This window comes from Lethenteron reissneri, chromosome 17, assembly GCF_015708825.2.
Source record: "Lethenteron reissneri isolate LAM-NWPU_2019-01 chromosome 17, ASM1570882v1, whole genome shotgun sequence".
Lineage (NCBI taxonomy): Eukaryota > Metazoa > Chordata > Hyperoartia > Petromyzontiformes > Petromyzontidae > Lethenteron > Lethenteron reissneri.
Window position 1 is genome coordinate 2,780,513 of NC_083795.1, and position 20,806 is coordinate 2,801,318.

The 20,806-nt window shown below is 41.7% G+C and overlaps 1 protein-coding gene across 5 annotated transcripts in view; it reads left to right on the plus strand.

The window, feature by feature from the left end:
- Positions 1-20,806, plus strand: part of KCNIP2 (potassium voltage-gated channel interacting protein 2) — a 366,907-nt gene that overhangs the window by 229,905 nt on the left and 116,196 nt on the right. Inside the window, exon 1 of one of the 5 annotated variants that reach the window (XM_061552840.1) lies at positions 10,705-10,828. The exons of the other annotated variants lie outside the window; for them this stretch is intronic. Coding sequence (XP_061408824.1) covers positions 10,729-10,828 — 100 coding nt within the window. The 5' untranslated portion in view covers positions 10,705-10,728. Of the gene's footprint in view, positions 1-10,704; positions 10,829-20,806 lie in introns of those variants that run through there. 5 annotated transcript variants of the gene reach the window in all.

Consider the following 20,806-nt stretch of genomic DNA (forward strand, 5'->3'; position numbering starts at 1 on the left):
TGCTCTGAAAAATCCCCAAAATAAATAAATAAATCTCTACCTCATAAAATACTGTCATATGTTATAGTAGTCAATCATTTTCGGAAGTTTATAGTGTTTTATCCTGCAGAATTTACTGAAGGTTGCATTTTAATTAATCGTTGTGTTGCTCTCTAGCCCAGCCACATGATAATGAACCCTGTGATTTATTGAAACAAAAATCTTGTCAAATGCTATTCACTTCACGTTTGAAATTGTTAAGACCTCTATTAATTTTGTGCAAAACTAACAAGTACTGACCATGCAGGACTGTATTTTCATTGGAACACACGCAACGCTACATTTAAAAAATTAACACTAACGAGTGGCAGCATCAGCACAGACTGAGTTCGTTTCATGCTAAAAAATTACACCCCTAAATTTAGATGAATTAAATAAATTTCATATAAATAGTGGGTCGGCTTTCGATCACTCGATAAATTGGGTTAGCTGGGAATAAATTATATTAAGTGGCTCAGGAGCTTCGTGATGAAAGCATTTTACCATTATGCCAGTTGAAATCACGGTTCAATCCCCGATTTAAAATAGCTCTTCATCGGGAATTAACCCCCTGCAGATAAATCATTTGTCTGAAAATACCTATAAATAACTTTGTCAAATGCAAATGTCTTGGTCTCCTTTACAAAGGCAATCGTAAATATCTATAGATTCTCAAAAGATGGAATAACATTGGTCCGTGAGTAAGCGAATCATTGCAGCTCTAAATTAATTAAATTGCTTGGAGCGTGTGTAGCACTTTCTAACTGTAGAGCGTATGTCCAGTTCGGTGGCTGCACATTGTGTAAAATAAAAAATAGTGAATTCTGATGTCAATGGGCGCAAAACAAACAACGTGAAGACTTCTTGCGGGTGGGTTTCTTTTAAATCTGGGACTCCATCTGGAACCCTCAGCTCCTGTACACGAGAAGTAAACATCTTCTTGGTTATTTCGGTAAAGTCACGTAGAAGGGAAGTAATAAAATAATAAAAATAAAACATAATAAAATAATTCTCACGACGTTTCGGCCACAACGCAAGCAGCCGTCCTCAGGTGTGGCCGAAACGTCGTGAGGATTATTTTATTATGTTTTATTTTCATTATTTTATTACTTTCCTTTATACGTGACTTTACCGAAAGAACCAAGAAGATTAATCCCTGCAGTCACGAAAGCTATAAATCGAAAAGAAGTAAACACTTTTACTTCGGCCCGTTTCTCCCTTGCCTCACTGCTCAGGAACATCGCTGCTGTGAATCTGATATTGGTGTCCCGCCAAAATCAGGGACGAGAGGGCAGGAGGACGAGGCCTGAGTGTTAATCCTGCTTGGCTGATCATTGGACTCTGATCAGCCGTCTTAACTGGGGATGCAGTTAGTAGCGTCCGGATGACTTTTAATAGGGGGGGCGGGGTGAGATTAATTTTTCCCCGACTCTTAACTGACAACGTGCCACAACATGGAAAGTCAAATTAAAATATAATATCACCCAGACACGGCTGCAGCTCTTTTCGGATGGGGGGCCTTTAGAGCTCTCGTTTGGGGGCGGGGGGGCACTGTATCAGTGATATGCCACGTGGGAGAATGAACTTGGATCGACCAAAGAGACATTTGGTGATAAAATAAAAAAATAACTTATTTATCTATCCAGGAAAGCCACCTCACTTTTTTTCAAGAGGATCATGCATCGTGTGCTTTTTAATTTTAAGACCATTTGTGACAATTAATTCGTGTTTTAATGATACAAATGGGAGTAAACTGAAGCACCCGGAGAAAACGGACATGCCCGTGAAGGGGTGTAACAACTCTGCATTTGCGGTACTGCCTTCTCATGGCAAGCCGGGGTATGGCACCTCGATGCCCATGGGAAACTGAGTATCACGGCTTTTGCACCATGTCGGCATCCGCGTGCATGACCACCGCCACCCGGGGAATTCAGGGCCCGCCACACCCCCCCCCCTACCCCCTAATCCCTGGCACCACCTGGTTAATATTTGAAAAACAATCCCTTTGACCCAACACACCTTTAGAATGAACATTTTGCGTTGGTAATTGTGGATAAATTGCTCAGTATGCTGCGATCTTATTTAGGGAGCTCATTTTATTTAATTAACCTTTATTTAACAGGGCAAAAAAGACCCTTGAAGTTAAAAACCTCTCGTTGCCAGATGGACCTGGCAAGAAGCCAGAAAAAAGAAATCACAACACACATACATACACACGCACACATACACACACATATACAACAACAACCGCCATGCGCCACAAGGTGGCGGTGACGTCACCACGACGCTTGTGCCAGGCCAAGTGCACCTTGAGGCCACGTGAAGTGTCGAACGCCCGCTGGCAGGAGGTCACAGGGCAGACCCAGGTGTCACGGGTCGACTGACTGAGATGGCCGAGATGACTGGCTGATGCACCACCTGAGCCCCCTACTGCGCCAACTTGCTGTGCTTTAGCCACTCGGCACTCCGCTCATTGTTGTGAGCGTCGCGCCTCCGCCCTCCGTTGTTGTTGTAAGGCGACTGCCTCCAACTGCCCAGTAGCGTCCTTCACGAGCCTCCTCCATAGAGGCCGATCTTGACACCGCTGGTACCAGTTATCATCAAGTCCACTCAGCTCCACGTCCTCCTGTACCACATCAATCCATTTCTTCTCTAGCCCGTGCCGCGCCCGTTTAGCCTCCTCGATCCGGCCGAACAAAAGCTGTTTAGGCATGCGGTGGCTGGACATGCGGGCTACATGACCCCAGCCAACGCAGCCTTACCTGCCGGAGGAGCTCACCGATGAGACTTTGTCCAGATCTTTCAAGGATATGTCAGCTCCTCACACAATCCAACCTGTTTAAACCCCGGATGAATCGTAGGCAGGCCAGCCTAAATGTTTCTAACTGCCGAAGATGTTCCATTAGGGGGGGTCCACGTTTCGCAAGCGTAGAGAAGGGAGGGCATAAGCAGGGTCATCCCCACTTTGTCCCACGATATTTTCCAGGCTGAGGGATTTCCCCTCCTCCAAGACCTCACAGAAATGCTCAGCAAATCTGCAAACCTGTTCCTGGGGGTCAGAGATTGGATCACCGTTCTTTCCCTAATGATGGGCATAGGTGTGGTGCTGCACGTTACTTTTTTGAAGGCGTTAAAGAGGGATTTGTGATCGTGGGCCATTGAGGCAGACTCCATCTCCTCAGCAACCCGTGACTATCAACCATCCTTGCAGCGCCTCGCGGCTCTCCGAACCTCCGAGCGAAGGCTTGCGGTAAGCCTCCTCATTCTCTGATGTGGGATGCTGTAGACGATGAGAGTGGGCCTGTCGATTTTTTTCAGCCAGGGTCTCTGGGGAGGTCTGGATCGTGTACACAAAGAAACCATTGCAGCTGCATGAGCCACAGTCCTAAACCTCGCCCATTTCCCTTCGACATCAGGAGGAGTGGGGGACGATGTCAACCACAGCCGCAAGCGATGATGAAATTCTCGCTTGCAACTTTCATCACCTAGCTGAGACCATGTCACTATGGGTTTGAATGGGCTCCTGGGTGTACACCACCACCGAAGTGGAAGAATGGAAGGCGCATCTTGCATATGACAAGTTGATGGTCAGTGGGCAGATCAGCTCCACGGTAGGTCCTGGTGTTAAGGACATGGGCCCGCATCCGCTGTTCCGTCACTATGTTGTCCAGCAGATGTTCTTGCTTGGCACTAAAATCTAGCAGCCTCCTATCGTTGTTATTGAGCAGATCTGGCCCATGTCTTCCAATAACTCCAGACCAGGTGCTAGCATCATGACCAACTCGGGAAGTCACCCAACAAGATGACTCTATATACACACACACACATACACAATACGAAATGCTAAGAACGAGAGCTGCAGTCGATTGTTGGAACAGATGATGGGCACCCTTGCCTTCAGCATGGCTCTCATAGGGGGAGGCCATGATAATAATTCAGGCACGCTCCACTCACAGTGCCGTATCGACACTTGTCAATGGCATTGCTCGTGTTTTACAATCTCTCAGCCTGATGTGACTTATACAAAACATTTGCTGAGGTGTATGGCTATATAGATTCATTACCTGATCGGGGGTTGGTTAATTCTCTGATAATGGAAGAAAGTTTCTTCTCCAGATGAAATTGTAGATATGAATGCACATGCTATAAAATGATGAAAATCTCTTTGAAAACAGAGCAGTATGCTCATTACAAGCTTGCAGAGCCTAGTAATGATATTTGCATTGTTACCGATACAATATAAAAGCGTGAGGATCATTTGTTTAACGTGAAGCTGCATTGTCAGCGTAGTAAGAATTAATATAAGAATAACCAACTGTGACCACATGTAACTTGCAAGTAATGTAATCTGCAACACTCAAATGTGGCGTGTCGATATTAATAATTAAACGATACAAGTACAATTCCCGAGTCTGATGTGCTAGGTGTACAAGGAGCATGTAAAGTCAGGCCTACAAGAAGCTTGCATGCATTCACTTATATTCTTGGTTCTTTCGGTAAAGTCACGTAGAAGCAATCATCATCAGGTGATGATTGCTTGTGTTGCAGTCGAAACGTCGTGAGAATTTGCATTGTTTTATATTTTTATTATTTTAATATTTCTCGTCTACGTGACTTTACCAAAACAACCAAGAATATGAATCCCTGCAGTCACGAAAGCTTTAAATCAAAATGCATTCACTTGTTTAAAAATAATCTCAGAGCATGTTTAACCCGAGTCGGCCCCCAATAGGCATGAGTAATGGATGGATCGAACAAGCCGCGCAATATTAAACCTTTTTCTATTTGCATTTGGGTACTCGTTGATGGAACCGGTGCGTATCCAAGTTGTCCATTATTCACTTCCCTATGATCTCCATTAACAGCAGGCTCAGTGGGACAGTGGTTATGATTTCTCGCTACTTCACGGGGAGTTCAACAGGCGATGTCCTACGGATGGGATTGTCCACGCCACAGCAAGATGGAATTTCCACCACGAGCTCAGGGCTGCGATTCCATCGCTGTTATACGTAGTGAATGAATTCTTTCAAAATTTAAGCTCGGCGCGGGCATTTTCTGATGCAGATGGCAATATCTGTGGTGCCTCATATGTCCGTGATGCTTCACAGTGCACCTGGCCTGGCACGAGGTGCCGTGGTGACGTCACCACCACTTAATAAAAGGTGACCTTAGTAAATTAAAACAATCAAATAGTTAATAATGAAAATTGATCAAAATTTGTGTTGTCATAATAATTCTATATTTATTTAAAGTTGCGCATTTTGATGTGACGTTATATTTCTCAAACCCCCCCCCCCCACTTGTCACACATCGTCAAAAATGTCTGACCCCTCCCCCCTAGGTGCGTGACGTCATTTATGGACGGCCCCTAACATTACCAGTCAACCGTTGTCGTTTCAAGAATAAAATATCGTGTTCAATCGTAACAATAATTTGCCAATCAAAAACACAACCAAGAAGTGCTTTCAGTTTAGCACAGGTTTCATTCAGTATCATTATAATGGAGCCGATAACTCAGCTAGGGCTGGTCCACATGAGTACGCTGAGGCATTAATGTCTGGGTCCCACACCAAGCTGTTTTCCTGTGTGTCAGCATGCCGGAGCCTTTGTGCACTACTTACTCTGTGTTCTACATGTAAATAAAGACATACGCTTTTCTGCTAAGGTCAGGCAGTCCATCACATTAATTCAGCCAACGCACAAACTCTGCTTGGATCTATGTTCACCAAAGAGAATTTTCACCACAAAATATTGGATTTTTGTCAACCAGGCATAAGTCAAATATACCTGTTGATATATGGTATGTGAATGTATCAATAGAGGAGAGCGTTATTTACAGGTTTACTGCAAAGCTACATCACAAGTAATTGCTGTGTACCACAAGCATTGCAGCAATGCTACATCACATCAATAATGCTAAGAACATCCTCAAAGAGCCATTGAACGTTTCGGGAAGATTTATATCCTTGTATTTGTTTTCCAACATGATTTTACCTCGACCTTTTAGATATGTTTTTCCTAGAATATACACTTTGTATATTGTGAAAGGGACACAATTGGGAAATACAGCATATTATTTATATGCGTGAAATAATAGACTAATGGGTCTGTAGTTCTTTAAGCCAGTTGCATCAAAAAACTGTTAACGCATTCTAACAAAGATTGCACGTGATAATGCAATGGCTTTGTCTGTCTGTCCGTCTGCAACGTCAGGTGTTGATAACTGTCATTAAGATGACCTAGTACATTGTAACCAAATTGTTGGTATGTTGCAGTCGTGGTGTTAGTGAACCTGGCCAAATTGGTCAAGCCTAGTAACCCTTTATATGCTTCTTGGCGCCCTTTTTCAGCTGTGCAACCCATTCCCTTTCAACTAACAGATTCCAACTTTTATGAAGTGACAATTTATCAAGATAGAATCACTGCACCACTGTATTCATTTATTGTGTTGTAACTGTAATTGCCCTTCAATGTGTGCACGCTCACTGAAGGGCACATTGTTTTTTAATATTTAATATAGAAACAGGAAAAACATAAATTTCGATTAAAAGCTTTCGTGACTGCAGGGATTCATCTTCTTGGTTATTTCGGTAAAGTCACGTAGAAGGGAAGTAATAAAATAATAAAAATAAAACATAATAAAATTATTCTCACGACGTTTCGGCCACACCTGAGGACGGCTACTTGCGTTGTGGCCGAAACGTCGTGAGAATAATTTTATTATGTTTTATTTTTATTATTTTATTACTTCCCTTCTACGTGACTTTACCGAAAGAACCAAGAAGAGGAAAAACATATTTTAGCAATTAATCGAATATTCTTAAATCAGAAAATGCATTTAAAAAATCCATCATCACTCTATACTGAAATGCAAACTAAGTATTTAAAAATGATAGATTGGCAAAGTTTAGATGACGCATATATAGTGCCACACATGTGATAAATGATAAAAAGCAGGACTGCGATTAAAAGCTCTCATGCCATCCAAGTCAAGAAAAAAACATGAGAGTATGTAACTCTAAGTGATTCAATCTGAAAACCCACCAACAGTAACTGCATTTAATTGCCATTAAACACTTTTGAGTGGCACATACAACATGCAAAATGAATTTCCTCCCATTGACCATTGGTAACGGGAAAGAGCAGTTCAAAGGGCAACACATTAGTTTTCTCTCGTGTTGCAATCAAATTCTGTTTCTCCAAAAGTAAGTAATGTGTGCCTCAGGGCCTGCTTTAAACAATAGAGGGCTTTTTTGCATTTAGAGCTTGCGTTATGCCACTGAGTTGTTCATGGATCGCAGTGAGCGTAAGCGAATAAAAGTCCGTGCCAGCTGGATGGCATATTCTGAAGTCGAAGTGTTGGTCCGTAGCAATTGCCCAGCTGTCGTTGCGACTGTTGCTGGGCAGGCTGAAGGAGGCTGACGACCCACATTGGCAGCAGAGCCGTGTGTTGATATTGATATGTATGGTTTTGCTTCCACTGAGCCATTGCTTGTAAGGATGCTTATTTCCCTCGAGGCATCTCACTTGCTGTTTTTCTTGGGTCATGAAAAAAATTTGGATTGGGTTTTAAACCACTTGGGCACTTCGGATGATTAAAACACCGTTTTCACTCCGGGTTTTAGTCTGCCAACTTTACATACACTGCATTGCATTATTTTGTTCTATTTTTAAGTGTTCCGTGTGCGTTTCATGAGGAAGGGTTTCTCTTCCGGAAGGGAAATCGTTTTCCAGCGATTTGTTTTCTCTTAGTTCATACGAAAAATTCATTTAGCAGCAGCGCAGTGTGTTGATATTTTACACGTTAAATATTTAAAACATTAAATATTTCATGGATTGAATCTCAAATGGTTCCCCAAAACTATCCGCGCGTGCTTTTAGTTAGAGATTAAGGGTAAAGTGCGTCCTTGCGCGAAATACTTTTGCAAACACAAATGCAGTACTGTGTAATGGCTTGTCGGCACATCACTATATTGCACATGTTTAACCGTGCGGGCATTTGTTAAACCACTTAATCTGTTTTATTGTTTTTTTTTCTATTACTTTCTGCTTGAAGGGGGGAAACTGTGAATTATGGTTCTGCCTACGTGTTTTCTTCATGTGCTGGGAGCTTTTGAAGTTCTTGAAAAGGCTCCCATAAAGTGGGGCGGAATGTTGGACATCACGACGGAAGATACTCAGTGCAACTTGACAAATGCAAAGTTATGCAGCAGCACAATGTTGAAAACAGACGCAGTACGGTCATGGATATACGGACATTATATATACAGTATGTATGTGTATCTGTATCCCTATCGTTTGCACAACTACAAACCCTCCCCCTCACAATTTTGGTATCAAATTAAAGGTATGCAAGTACACATAAACTGTGCAATGTTTTTAGTTATTAAATGTTCGAGATTTGAAGTTTTCGTGACTGCAAGGATTCATACTCTTTGGTTTTTTCGGTAAAGTCACGTAGGTAAAATTTTTAAATAAATTAAGTGTTTGCAAATATCCACATTTAACAATGAACTAAACCAGTCTTTTAAAATAAACATCCACATTGCAAGGATTCATACTCTTTGTTTTTTTCAGTAAAGTCACGTAGGTAAAATTTTTAAATAAATTAAGTGTTTGCAAATATCCACATTTAACAATGAACTAAACCAGTCTTTTAAAATAAACATCCACATTTAATATGGATAATAAAAAAACCCATTATGGTTACCAGCATTAAATGGACATGTAAGTGTGTGCCCACGCCCATTGCAATCCTCTGTTGTAATTCATTTCGGATTTGGTGGATATGGGACCAGCTATTGCAGTTGTCATCGCTGTCATTTTTGCCAAAGTAAACTGCAATCACTGTCGTCTCGCCGGACCATGTTTAAGAGTCGTTAGGGTTCACTGAAAATCCATAAAAGCTCCAACAGCCGAACTACATCAAACCCTTAATATTCGCGGGTGTTTTTTTTTACACTCGCGAAAAATGAATTGTCGTGCAATTTGAATTTCGCTGAGTTGTATTTTTAAATCCTTTATATTAAGTTCACTTGCTTGCTTGCTTGCGCGCTTACGACCGTGCAAATCTTTCGGTCGTTTTTTAACCCACTTCCCGTGATCCAATCGAGCTGACATTTTGCACACAGACTCGTTGTGCGTGACAATTTATTTTCGTGAAAAAATTTTTCCAAAATTTTCCACTTTTTAGGAAAAAATTATTTTTCATATTTAATTTAAAATACCAATGTGATAAAAATGAAACTCTTACTCAAGAAAAACAGAAATGAATAATAAAATAAAACCGATGCCACGCATATAAAGGATTTATAGTGAAAAACTTTGTTTATACGGGTTAAGTTTTTACTATTTCGGGCCGGAAGACGCGAGCGTACGCGACGGCCCGACAGGGATTCGTGCTTCTCCATTCTCCCGTGGAGAAGCAAAATGCTCCTTCATGGAATAAATCAAAGGTGACCTTATTAAATTTAAATAATGAAATAGTTAATAATGAAAATTAATCAAAATTAGAGTTGTTATAACAATTCTAGATTCATTTAAAGTTGCGCATTTTGATTTGATGTCACATTTTTCACCCCCCCACCCCCCCTCGTCACATATCGTCACAAATGTCTGACCCCCCCCCCCCCCCAGGTACGTGACGTCATTTCTGGACGGCCCCTAACCCAAAAACCATTTGGAATCGCATTACTGTTAAATTAATAGTTTCCACTTTGTATAAACAACAGCCGTTAATTACATCAAACAGCTCGCGCGGAGAGCAAAATACGACGTTTGCCACTTTTCCAAAATCGACTTTGGTGGTTCGTTGTACAGAAGTGGCAATCACGCCGTTCCCATAATCGGGCATCATTTCTCTCCTCGCTTTTGTATTCATCTCGAAATCCTTCAAAGGGATCCGTCCGGCAATTGCATGTTGTGCAGCCTTTAGCCATGGACCGCCGCCTCCGCATCGGGAGGGAATTCAGGAGATGGAGAGAGAAGTACATGCGAGGAAGAGAGGGCGTTTAATGCTTATGCAGTAAGGTAGAGAGAGAGAGGAGAGAGTGGTGGGTGGGTGGGTGGGGGTTGCTTTCTGTTTAACTCCATCCAGCGCTTGGCAGAAGGAGAAGCCCAAGGCGCAACAGCGTGCGGCGCGTCTCTCTTGTCTGTCTCTCTGTGTGCGTGTGGGGGGTGTCGCACGGCTCGCCACTACCTAGGAGGGAAGCGAAGCGAGGCGGACACGAGCAAGCCAGCACGCCGGGCCAGCTGTTACGCAGGGGGCGACGTTGTGAACAGAGGGCGAGCGGGCACGCCGCGGCCGCGTTGCACCGTTCTCGTAATGAACGAGTAACTAACTCCCCCCCCCCCCCTTCGTCTGTCCTGACTGACGATCGAGACAATTAAACGGGGCACGTTCTAAAGTTGATGTTCTTTTGCCCTCCACCAAGGCTTTGTTGTCGCGCTGGTTTTTTTTGTGGCAGCAGCAGCAGCAACGAAACCGTTGACGAGCCTCAGTTTGTCGAGCTCAAATGCCAATTGTGGAAATAGAACGCGGGCAGTGGTGCAATTGATTCCATTGGTAAAGCCAATTGAGATTGTGGCTTTTTGATCCCGGAAACAACGGCAGTGGCATTGAACCCACCGCTTGCTCTTGACGAAGGGGGTTGGTGAGCATTCGGAAGAAAGGCAGGCAAGGCCCGGTGTGTTAGGAATGCAGACATCGTCATGAATTTGGAAGGACTTGAGATGATAGCCGTGCTGGCTATGATCGTGCTCTTTGTGAAGGCTCTGGAACAGTTTGGGCTCCTTGAGGACGATGAGGAAGGTACGGTTCACTTCAAACTCAATCGCACACCTCCGTTTGATCCGAATGCGTTCGGCATGGATCAACAGCCTAAGTCCATGAATAAAATAAATTGGCATTTTATAAATTTATTCATTTACTTCTATTTAGGGCACATTTGTAACGAGTTGTTTGCTTAAGTAATATTGTTCATAAAGCAAATATATGAACGGTTTTTTTTAGTTTCATTTGTATCAGCTACAGTATTTAAATAAGCCTCCTAGATAGGTACCCTTGAATTGCTTGGTTGTAACGATGGTTAAATGAACTTGCATGTATGTACGTTGATAATTTTTCATGAGTTTTTTTAGTTTCAAAATTACATAATGGAAAAGAGTGCAAGTGTAGTGATTATAATAAAGTTAGTTTGAATGTTGAATTTAAAACTGAAATGTTGAGTTTATTGAAACATTAAATATTGCAAAATAGTACTGTATTTCATTCCTGTATTATCGAGTATTATATTATACAGATACAATATTAATTAATATACATTTTGTATAAATTAAAGTATGAACATATGATCTAATTTGTAACGTCGTTAATCCCCAAATATATATCAAAGAAGAACATGCAATAACAAGAGGGAATATTTGTTAAGTTAAAATCTATTCAGTCCAACAAATGTAAGCACGTAAATGCAAACACGACTTTAATTTTGACAAACAAGTTCGCTAAAAAACATATGTGTTGGGTCCTTTTAAATGTACATTGTAACTTTTTAATACATATTACAGTAAGTTAAACCAGGCTCAATGAGGCCAGACGCAAAGTAGCCCACCAGCATGGGTTGAACGTTGATTATGATTTTCCAAATGTCTGGTAACAAGAGTGTGCATGCTAATACAGGCTGCGATCAGGATGCCTTGGTGGCAGGTATGAAATGTTTTTTTCTGGAGGTGAGCTGAATGGCCAAGGCTTTTCACTCGAGCTGTATCTATGCAACAGATAGCAGCACCCTGCCCACTCGCCCCAATGGAACAACTGCTATCAAGCAAACCGACTCGTTGGAGCCACGGCAGATTAAGTTTAATATATGAACTAAATACATTGATTTTCACCTAATTGATTTCATTGAAAATGAGATTACGTAATATCCTTTTAAACTTTTTTTTAAGTATTTATTTTTATCGTTTGGAACAAGTATCAATACTGATGAGTGTATTTTTTAAAGCAATTGATTTCTGATACACGTTGGACTTGCACACCTGTAGAGCAGGCAGGCTATGCAACGAGGCCTTGGGCGTTTTTACATGAAAGAAGATCGCAAGTATAATTGAAATCGCTGTTATTTTTTAGTTGACATTTAACCTAGTGCTTCATGCTTTGTCGTGTGATATTAAATCGCGTTGATAAGCAATCGGAGAGACGATAGAAATTCAAGATGATGAAAAAAATTATCGGCTTTAGGCCTTTCGGCAAGAATACAGATTTTTTATCATATAGAAATTATTTTTCATTTTAAAAAATATTCTATCAACGAGTCGGTTTGTTTTTGCAATTGTTACTGCTCGATGCAAGCTGCTTTCCAACATATATCTGAATTGTATCAATGTCTGATGCTATGAATCTCTGTGCAGAATTAATAATACGTTTCCTATTAATTACAGTGTATTGCTGTGAATCAAATTAATATTCTAAGTGCAGAAAGGAATAACAAAACAATGAAGAATTTTATGTATCTATCCAAAATTAGGTTGACTAAACAAGACAAACAATCCAGATGGAGGATTATCACCTAATCCATATGCTGTGTATCTATAGGCTGTGTATCTATAGGCTGTGTATCTATAGGCTGTATATCTCTAGTCTGTGTATCTATAGGCTGTGTATCTATAGGCTGTGTATCTATAGGCTGTGTATCTATAGGCTGTGTATCTATAGGCTGTATATCTATAGGCTGTGTATCTATAGGCTGTGTATCTATAGGCTGTTTATCTATAGGCTGTATATATATAGGCTGTGTATCTATAGGCTGTATATCTATAGGCTGTGTATCTATGGGCTGTGTATCTATAGGCTGTGTATCTATAGGCTGTGTATCTATAGGCTGTGTATCTATAGGCTGTATATCTATAGGCTGTATATCTATAGGCTGTGTATCTATAGGCTGTGTATCTATAGGCTGTGTATCTATAGGCTGTGTATCTATAGGCTGTGTATCTATAGGCTGTGTATCTATAGGCTGTGTATCTATAGGCTGTCTATCTATAGGCTGTGTATCTCTAGTCTGTATATCTATAGGCTGTGTATCTATAGGCTGTATATCTATAGGCTGTGTATCTATAGGCTGTATATCTATAGGCTGTATATCTATAGGCTGTGTATCTATAGGCTGTGTATCTATAGGCTGTGTATCTATAGGCTGTGTATCTATAGGCTGTGTATCTATAGGCTGTGTATCTATAGGCTGTGTATCTATAGGCTGTGTATCTATAGGCTGTGTATCTATAGGCTGTGTATCTATAGGCTGTGTATCTATAGGCTGTGTATCTATAGGCTGTGTATCTATAGGCTGTGTATCTATAGGCTGTGTATCTATAGGCTGTGTATCTATAGGCTGTGTATCTATAGGCTGTGTATCTATAGGCTGTGTATCTATAGGCTGTGTATCTATAGGCTGTGTATCTATAGGCTGTGTATCTATAGGCTGTGTATCTATAGGCTGTGTATCTATAGGCTGTGTATCTATAGGCTGTGTATCTATAGGCTGTGTATCTATAGGTTGTGTATCTATAGGCTGTGTATCTATAGGCTGTGTATCTATAGGCTGTGTATATATAGGCTGTGTATCTATAGGCTGTGTATCTCTAGTCTGTATTTCTATAGGCTGTGTATCTATAGGCTGTTTATCTATAGGCTGTATATCTATAGGCTGTGTATCTATAGGCTGTGTATCTATAGGCTGTGTATCTATAGGCTGTGTATCTATAGGCTGTGTATCTATAGGTTGTGTATCTATAGGCTGTGTATCTATAGGCTGTGTATCTATAGGCTGTGTATCTATAGGCTGTGTATCTATAGGCTGTATATCTATAGGCTGTGTATCTATAGGCTGTGTATCTATAGGTTGTGTATCTATAGGCTGTGTATCTATAGGCTGTATATATATAGGCTGTATATATATAGGCTGTGTATCTATAGGCTGTGTATCTATAGGCTGTGTATCTCTAGTCTGTATTTCTATAGGCTGTGTATCTATAGGCTGTTTATCTATAGGCTGTGTATCTATAGGCTGTGTATCTATAGGCTGTATTTCTATAGGCTGTATTTCTATAGGCTGTATTTCTATAGGCTGTGTATCTATAGGCTGTGTATCTATAGGCTGTGTATCTCTAGACTGTATATCTATAGGCTGTGTATCTATAGGCTGTATATCTATAGGCTGTGTATCTATAGGCTGTGTATCTATAGGCTGTGTATCTATAGACTGTATATCTATAGGCTGTGTATCTATAGGCTGTGTATCTATAGGCTGTATATCTATAGGCTGTGTATCTATAGGCTGTGTATCTATAGGCTGTGTATCTATAGGCTGTGTTTCTATAGGCTGTATATCTATAGGCTGTGTATCTAACAGCCAGATTGATGTGGGTTAAATTGGCATTGAGCGCAGAACTGTGAATTTAACAGTTGTAAATGAACAAATATATTGTACAATAAATATCAACTTTTTTATTTTAAATAACACGACTGCATTTTGGAAACCTATGTTATTAAATTCGCGTTATTAGAAGATTGTTCATGACCGTGTATAATATGCGATTGGGAAATATTAAATCAAACTCAAACAAGATTAAAACATTGCTTTGGAATTTTAGTTTCGCGGATATCTGAGCAATAGGCAGCAGTCGTAAGTTATGAATGGCTGTTCTCAGTAACTGTTGCTTGATTATATATATTTTTTATCTCAGTAAACTTTGCATTGCTGGGACAAATTAGGGTCGCGCACGTCAAGTGTTGTGAAATATTGCGTGGTTTTATATAGTGTTGTTAAATATTGTGTTGTTATTTATAGTGTTGTTAAATATTGTGTTGTTAAATATTGTTGTTAAATATTGTGCACAGGAAGCAGGATCATCGGTTCCATGTTCTCTCTTTTCTCTGCGTTTTTTGTCGTGGACTATTTTACCACCAGCACAAAACAGCTCCGTTCTGTACGCGTAGCGTGAGGACACTGATGATGATGATCTCCTTCAACTCTTGAAATGTGTCATGAATATGCATGAGTGGGGGTCGGTTGCCAGCAATCGGGGATCACGGGTGAAATGTATGTTCATTCAAAAGTCCTTCACCATTCATGGACATTCTTAAGTCAAGGTTTATAATACAAAGGGAATGCTCCGTATATTTTTTTTCACGTTTTCTTACCTGTAAATATTCTGTTGAACCATTAGGAATTCATACAAGTACAAAATATGATTATAATATATGAATATATATATATAGCCCAAGAAGTATTTGGTGTTTCTATGAAAATTCGTTCCTTACAAATGTTTAAACGCCCTCCTTTATCCCTCCTATGACTCATGGACCAATCTCTGGCTGTCAATCAGACTGATCACTGTGATGAACTTTGGCTTGTGATGAATCTGCCACCGAACGTTTGTTAAGCTTCTTAAGCACCGGTGCTCACTTCCATGGCTAATTTTTGCTCTCAAAACAGTCGCCAGTGGCGGAAAAAAAGGATAGGCTGTTGAAAATTATATTGTAGACTGAAATTTTATCAAATGCCTTTAAAGTCATTGGCAATACTCTGTTTATAAAATGTCTGGTTATCTCCTTTATAACGTGTTCTTTTTTGTGCTTTGACACATTAACTTGTTTGGTTTGTTCCTATTTTAGACAAGAATGTTGAACATGTTTCTTATGCTACAAGGACTGATTGTCCTTCCATGCGAAAAAAATTAAATCATCCGTGTCATTGGTGATGTGCACGTGACTGATGGGGTGGGGGCGGTGGTGCAGCGGTTGGCGCACTGTGCACAATGAACGGGCGGCGACGTGAGATTGATTTTTGGCCACGGCTAAATATAAGTGGCAAGCGATATCTCGTCTAGCACTGACCCCCCCCCCATCCACCTCCTTCATAGCTCACAGCGACCAGCACGGGAGGGAAGTATGATCAAGCAAACCACCTTGCCTGACACAGCATTGGGGGGGGGGGGGGGGGGGGGGCTTCAACCACTGGGTGGATGAGCAGAGCTCATGAGTTATTGTGATGCAATTGAGTGGCCGCTTTGAGAAGAATATTTTGTGGTTGTCGTTCCCAAAAAGAAAAGGGGGGAAATAGTGGGGAGGGGGGGTCGACTGGGGTCACGGTAATGCTCACGTTGCATTGCACAGCCTCAAAGAGAAATTGTATTCCCACCTCTCCATTACACGCTACGCCTGGCGTAATTGTTGTTGTTGTTGTTCGTCACGGCAATAGCACACCTTGAAGATATTTTATTGAAATCGTCAAAGGCGAATCATAGAAACGTACTTATGGGGGGAGGAGGGGTGGGGTGGGGGGAGCTGGCTCACCTTAGAAGAGTATAGAATGGGGTGCGGGGCTGCTGCTTTGAGATTGCGTGACATCGGCGGCACATCGGCTCGAGAGAAAATGAGAACGCAGCACAGAGGAGGAGGAGGAGCTCGGCGGGGAATTTGATTTGCGGATCGTTCCCGTGAGGGTCGTCTCGCGCTACGACATTTATGTGCATCGTAATCGAACATTTGTATTGGCAAGTTGGTTTTTTGCTGTATTTGATTTTGGCCGTGGGCTCTAACGTAACGGAACCCACTGCGTGCGTTCGTGTGGATCTGTGAACACTGTTTTTGTGAATGAGATCCCAGTGTTACTTACGAATCGCGTGTTGTAGTTGAATATGCAGTTACGTGATGCATTATTTTCGAAAAATCCTTTTTTTAATGTGACCATATTTAGACAAAGTTTACACTTGTACACTATGATGGATTAATCTGCAGAATGTGGGTGTTAGCTTTGGACATTCATGATTGTCTGTGGTTAGCTAAATGAGGAGGTATATAAGAACTCAACTTATCCGTTACCATCTTACCTGCGTCTCCTGTGAAAACTCACCCAACTCTTCCAATTATCTGGCAAAAAGTTCCTGCAGATAAGTGGAGTACATTCACAGGTGTAACCCCGCAGACAATAGCATCCGCGATATTGATCAACGCTCGTTACTGCAGATAAGAGGAGTTCTGTGTGTAAGTTAAACGACGTTTTAATTGTGAGTGGGAAAAGCGGTGGCACATTGCTTATCGCACTGTAGCACCAACCTGATTATGACTTTTGTCCAATAAAATATGGAACATGTATAAATGTTGTAAAATTTACCGGCCAATCGGCTTAATGTGGAACATGTGATGAAACTCAGTCAGTTGAAGACGAGTGCTAAAAGTCATAGACACACCCCTCAATTAAAATAAACTGCCGGAGTAACGAATGCGGTGCGTTAGTAACTTTAGACAGTTTTATGGTGCCCGTCTCGCGTGGCTGTTATTTTAATCACGCGAAAAGTGAGATCCATACACACGCCACGTGTCGTGACCTAACCGTGATGTAGAACGTGATGCTGTCCCGGCAAGGAAGTGCAGTCGAAGATAAACTCACACGTTCTGATGGCTTTATTGTTCATGCTTTGTGCACGCACTAATTTAGTTGTAAACTTAAATGCTGGAGGTATCTTATACAGTTTTGTTAACATGAGGGTTATTTATCTGTATACATTTTTTGAATGTATAGAAATTATATGAAATACTTCTTCTTGGTTCTTTTGGTAATGTCACGTAGAAGGGAAATAATAAAATAATAAAAATAAAACATAATAAAATAATTCTCAGGACGTTTCGGCCACAACGCAAGCAGCCGTCCTCAAGTGAAGAACAGGTCTGTCGGAAAGACAAACCTGTTATTTTATTATGTATTATTTGTATTATTTTATTATTTCCCTTCTACGTGACTTTACCGAAAGAACAAAGAAGATGAATCCCTGCAGTCACGAAAGCTTTAAATCGAAATATATGAAATACTGTTATGGATTACTTTACGGTTCATATTTACTCTTTAACTCCGATTATTAATGGTATTCCAGAGCTCGCATGGCCCACGCATTTTCAAGAGTAAATAATCCGCAAGGTATGTTAGTTTGAACTAAAATATGAAGAAACTGATATTTACACATCACATGCCTAGCCTGAACAAAGTGCATACAGATTGCCCAATTCTTGAGAGGACTCTCTTCATTTGTCATTCTGTCACTCAGGGTTCAGTCAGGGCATGGTTTCCTGGTAAAAACAGTTCCAGAAAAATGTTTTCTCTATAATCCACAACAAATACCGCTACATCTGCTTCCAATTCTACAGCATCCTCTGCCCGTCTTACAAGCACTTACAAGCATTAATATAATGCAATTGTTATTTTAAGCCTCATTTTCAATTTAAGTGTACATTTGTGTCTTTCAATAAGAATTTAACAACAGAAACAGCTGTTGCCTGTAACTTGTGTTCCGAACAGGACATGGTTATCATCTTGTCAGGCTAAGGATGAGGTTTGTAGCATATTGAATCATGGCAAAGTTGTTCCCAACAAAATATAATAACAACTAAAATTGTTTCTATTCCCTTAAACCATTTGCAACACACATTCATGTGTGCTTGTATTTGGAGCTTAAAATTGGCAGACAAGGTTTGCGACATGTAACCTTGTAACATTGTTAAATCAACACACATTAAATTGGTTTTGTGCCGGTGAGTTTAAATTTCCCCGTATATTCATCGCATTAACATGCAGACCTCATTTTGTGGTATGCAGTATTTGATGCTTTGGGCATATTTTTTGTATCAAGCCATGACCCATCAAATGAGGACGTGGGAGGTTCATCTAATTACACATCATTCATTGTGCAGTGGAAGAAACATCGGTGACATCTTCGGTTGCAGATCAACTGCTCGTTGTATATACGATTTAATGTGTGGGATCACAATGTTGTTTTGTGTGTGTCCCTCATCACATTTTTCATAGCTATTAGGAACCCAGTTAGGTTAAAAAACTATTTTTAACGCCATATCACACTTATCGGGCTCAGCTACGATTCTCACACCAGCCATAACCAGGCAGGTCCAGAGTGGGTGCCAGGCAGGCCCAGAGTGGGTGTCAGGCAGGCCCAGGGTGGGTGCCAGGCAGGCCCAGAGTGGGTGTCAGGCAGGCCCAGAGTGGGTGTCAGGCAGGCCCAGAGTGGGTGTCAGGCAGGCCCAGAGTGGGTGTCAGGCAGGCCCAGGGTGGGTGCCAGGCAGGCCCAGGGTGGGTGCCAGGCAGGCCCAGAGTGGGTGTCAGGCAGGCCCAGAGTGGGTGTCAGGCAGGCCCAGAGTAGGTGTCAGGCAGGCCCAGAGTGGGTGTCAGGCAGGCCCAGGGTGGGTGCCAGGCAGGTGCTTAGTGGGTGCCAGGCAGATCCAGAGTGGGTGCCAGGCAGGCCCAGGGTGGGTACCAGGCAGGTGCTTAGTGGGTGCCAGGCAGGCCCAGAGTGGGTGCCAGGCAGGTCCAGAGTGGGTGTCAGGCAGGCCCAGAGTGGGTGTCAGGCAGGTCCAGAGTGGGTGTCAGGCACCACTTGCTGGCCTTCACTTTGGGCCATCCTCGGATGCAGTCGTGATGTTACGAGCACGATGCGGAATTGAGCGAGAGGGTCATTGTCTGTCCTTGCTGAGATTTAACCTGAGGGCCATGCAAAAACAGGGGGGAGAGGGCAGGGGTGGAGAAGGTTGGGGCAGGAAATGTATGTTAACTTAGGGTAGCCTAAATTAATCAAAACCTGGATTGGGGTTAGCGTTGTCTGGAATATTGCAAGATGAAGCAGTAAACCCCATAACCCCAGTCCAGGGTAAGGGTTATCGAGTACATTGAAAGTCTAAGCAGTGTGCCTGATAACCATAATCCCAGTCCAAGCTTAGATTAGGTTAGGCCATGCAGTACCAAGTTTCACTCGGACTGCAGAGGGTAGAGACGGGAATGTTTTGGAGAGGGTGGAAGGGCAGGGTGCAAGTCCACGGGTAGCCGCATGACTCGTGAAGCATTCGGACAATAGCGGAGCCCGCTGGAATGGCCAAGGTCATTCCAGGGCCGACTTATATAGTAGTAGTATTATTATTATATTTTTAATGTATTTATTTTAGTGACTTGGTTACCTTTCCAATGCTTTGCACTCCTATCGTTTGTTTTATACTGTTGTGGTAACTTTTTGACCCGTCCCTATTGGACATCTGTGAATTAGAGCTTCATAGACCATTTGCCGGTGGTCATGGATACATAGCACAAGACCTCTCCCAGAGAGTTCTGACCTTTAGCAAATGCGACACGACTCATCGGCTGTTATGCAGAACTAAACTTTTCACAAAGTAACTATTGGTGTTGTTTTAGGTCCAAGCTACTGCCAAAATTAAGGTCGGTTGAGAGTTACCATTTATAACCTAGGGAAATAATTATAATTATTGTGCTTAGAGCAAGGGTCGTAACAATGAGCAAGAGTACATTGTAGGGAATGGAGGGACAGAAAGCATATGCAGTACTCAGAACACCAAAATTATATCTTAATATAACATTCAGAGCACTCGTGTTATTTGCGGGTATCGTTAAAAGCAGCCCATTATGTAATATCGCCCACATACCCTTGTATCTGACGTCCTCTGGTCTAGCATCTATTTATCAGAGTGTTTTTTGTTTGCATTCTTGCCACAAGCATTGTGGTTAATGCACACATGGTTTCTTGTAAAAGGTTTCAATTTGGTGTTTTAACATCTTAACACCTGTTTTGTTGCCAGAAAAAAGGGTGAAAAAACCTATTATCAGCGTGTAATACTATGCTGCAATACTTATACAAGCGTGTAGCGTGACCTCCACATTTAAATGGAACATGCCGATATGCCACGTGACTGTACTTCTGGACAGGTGCGGCCTCA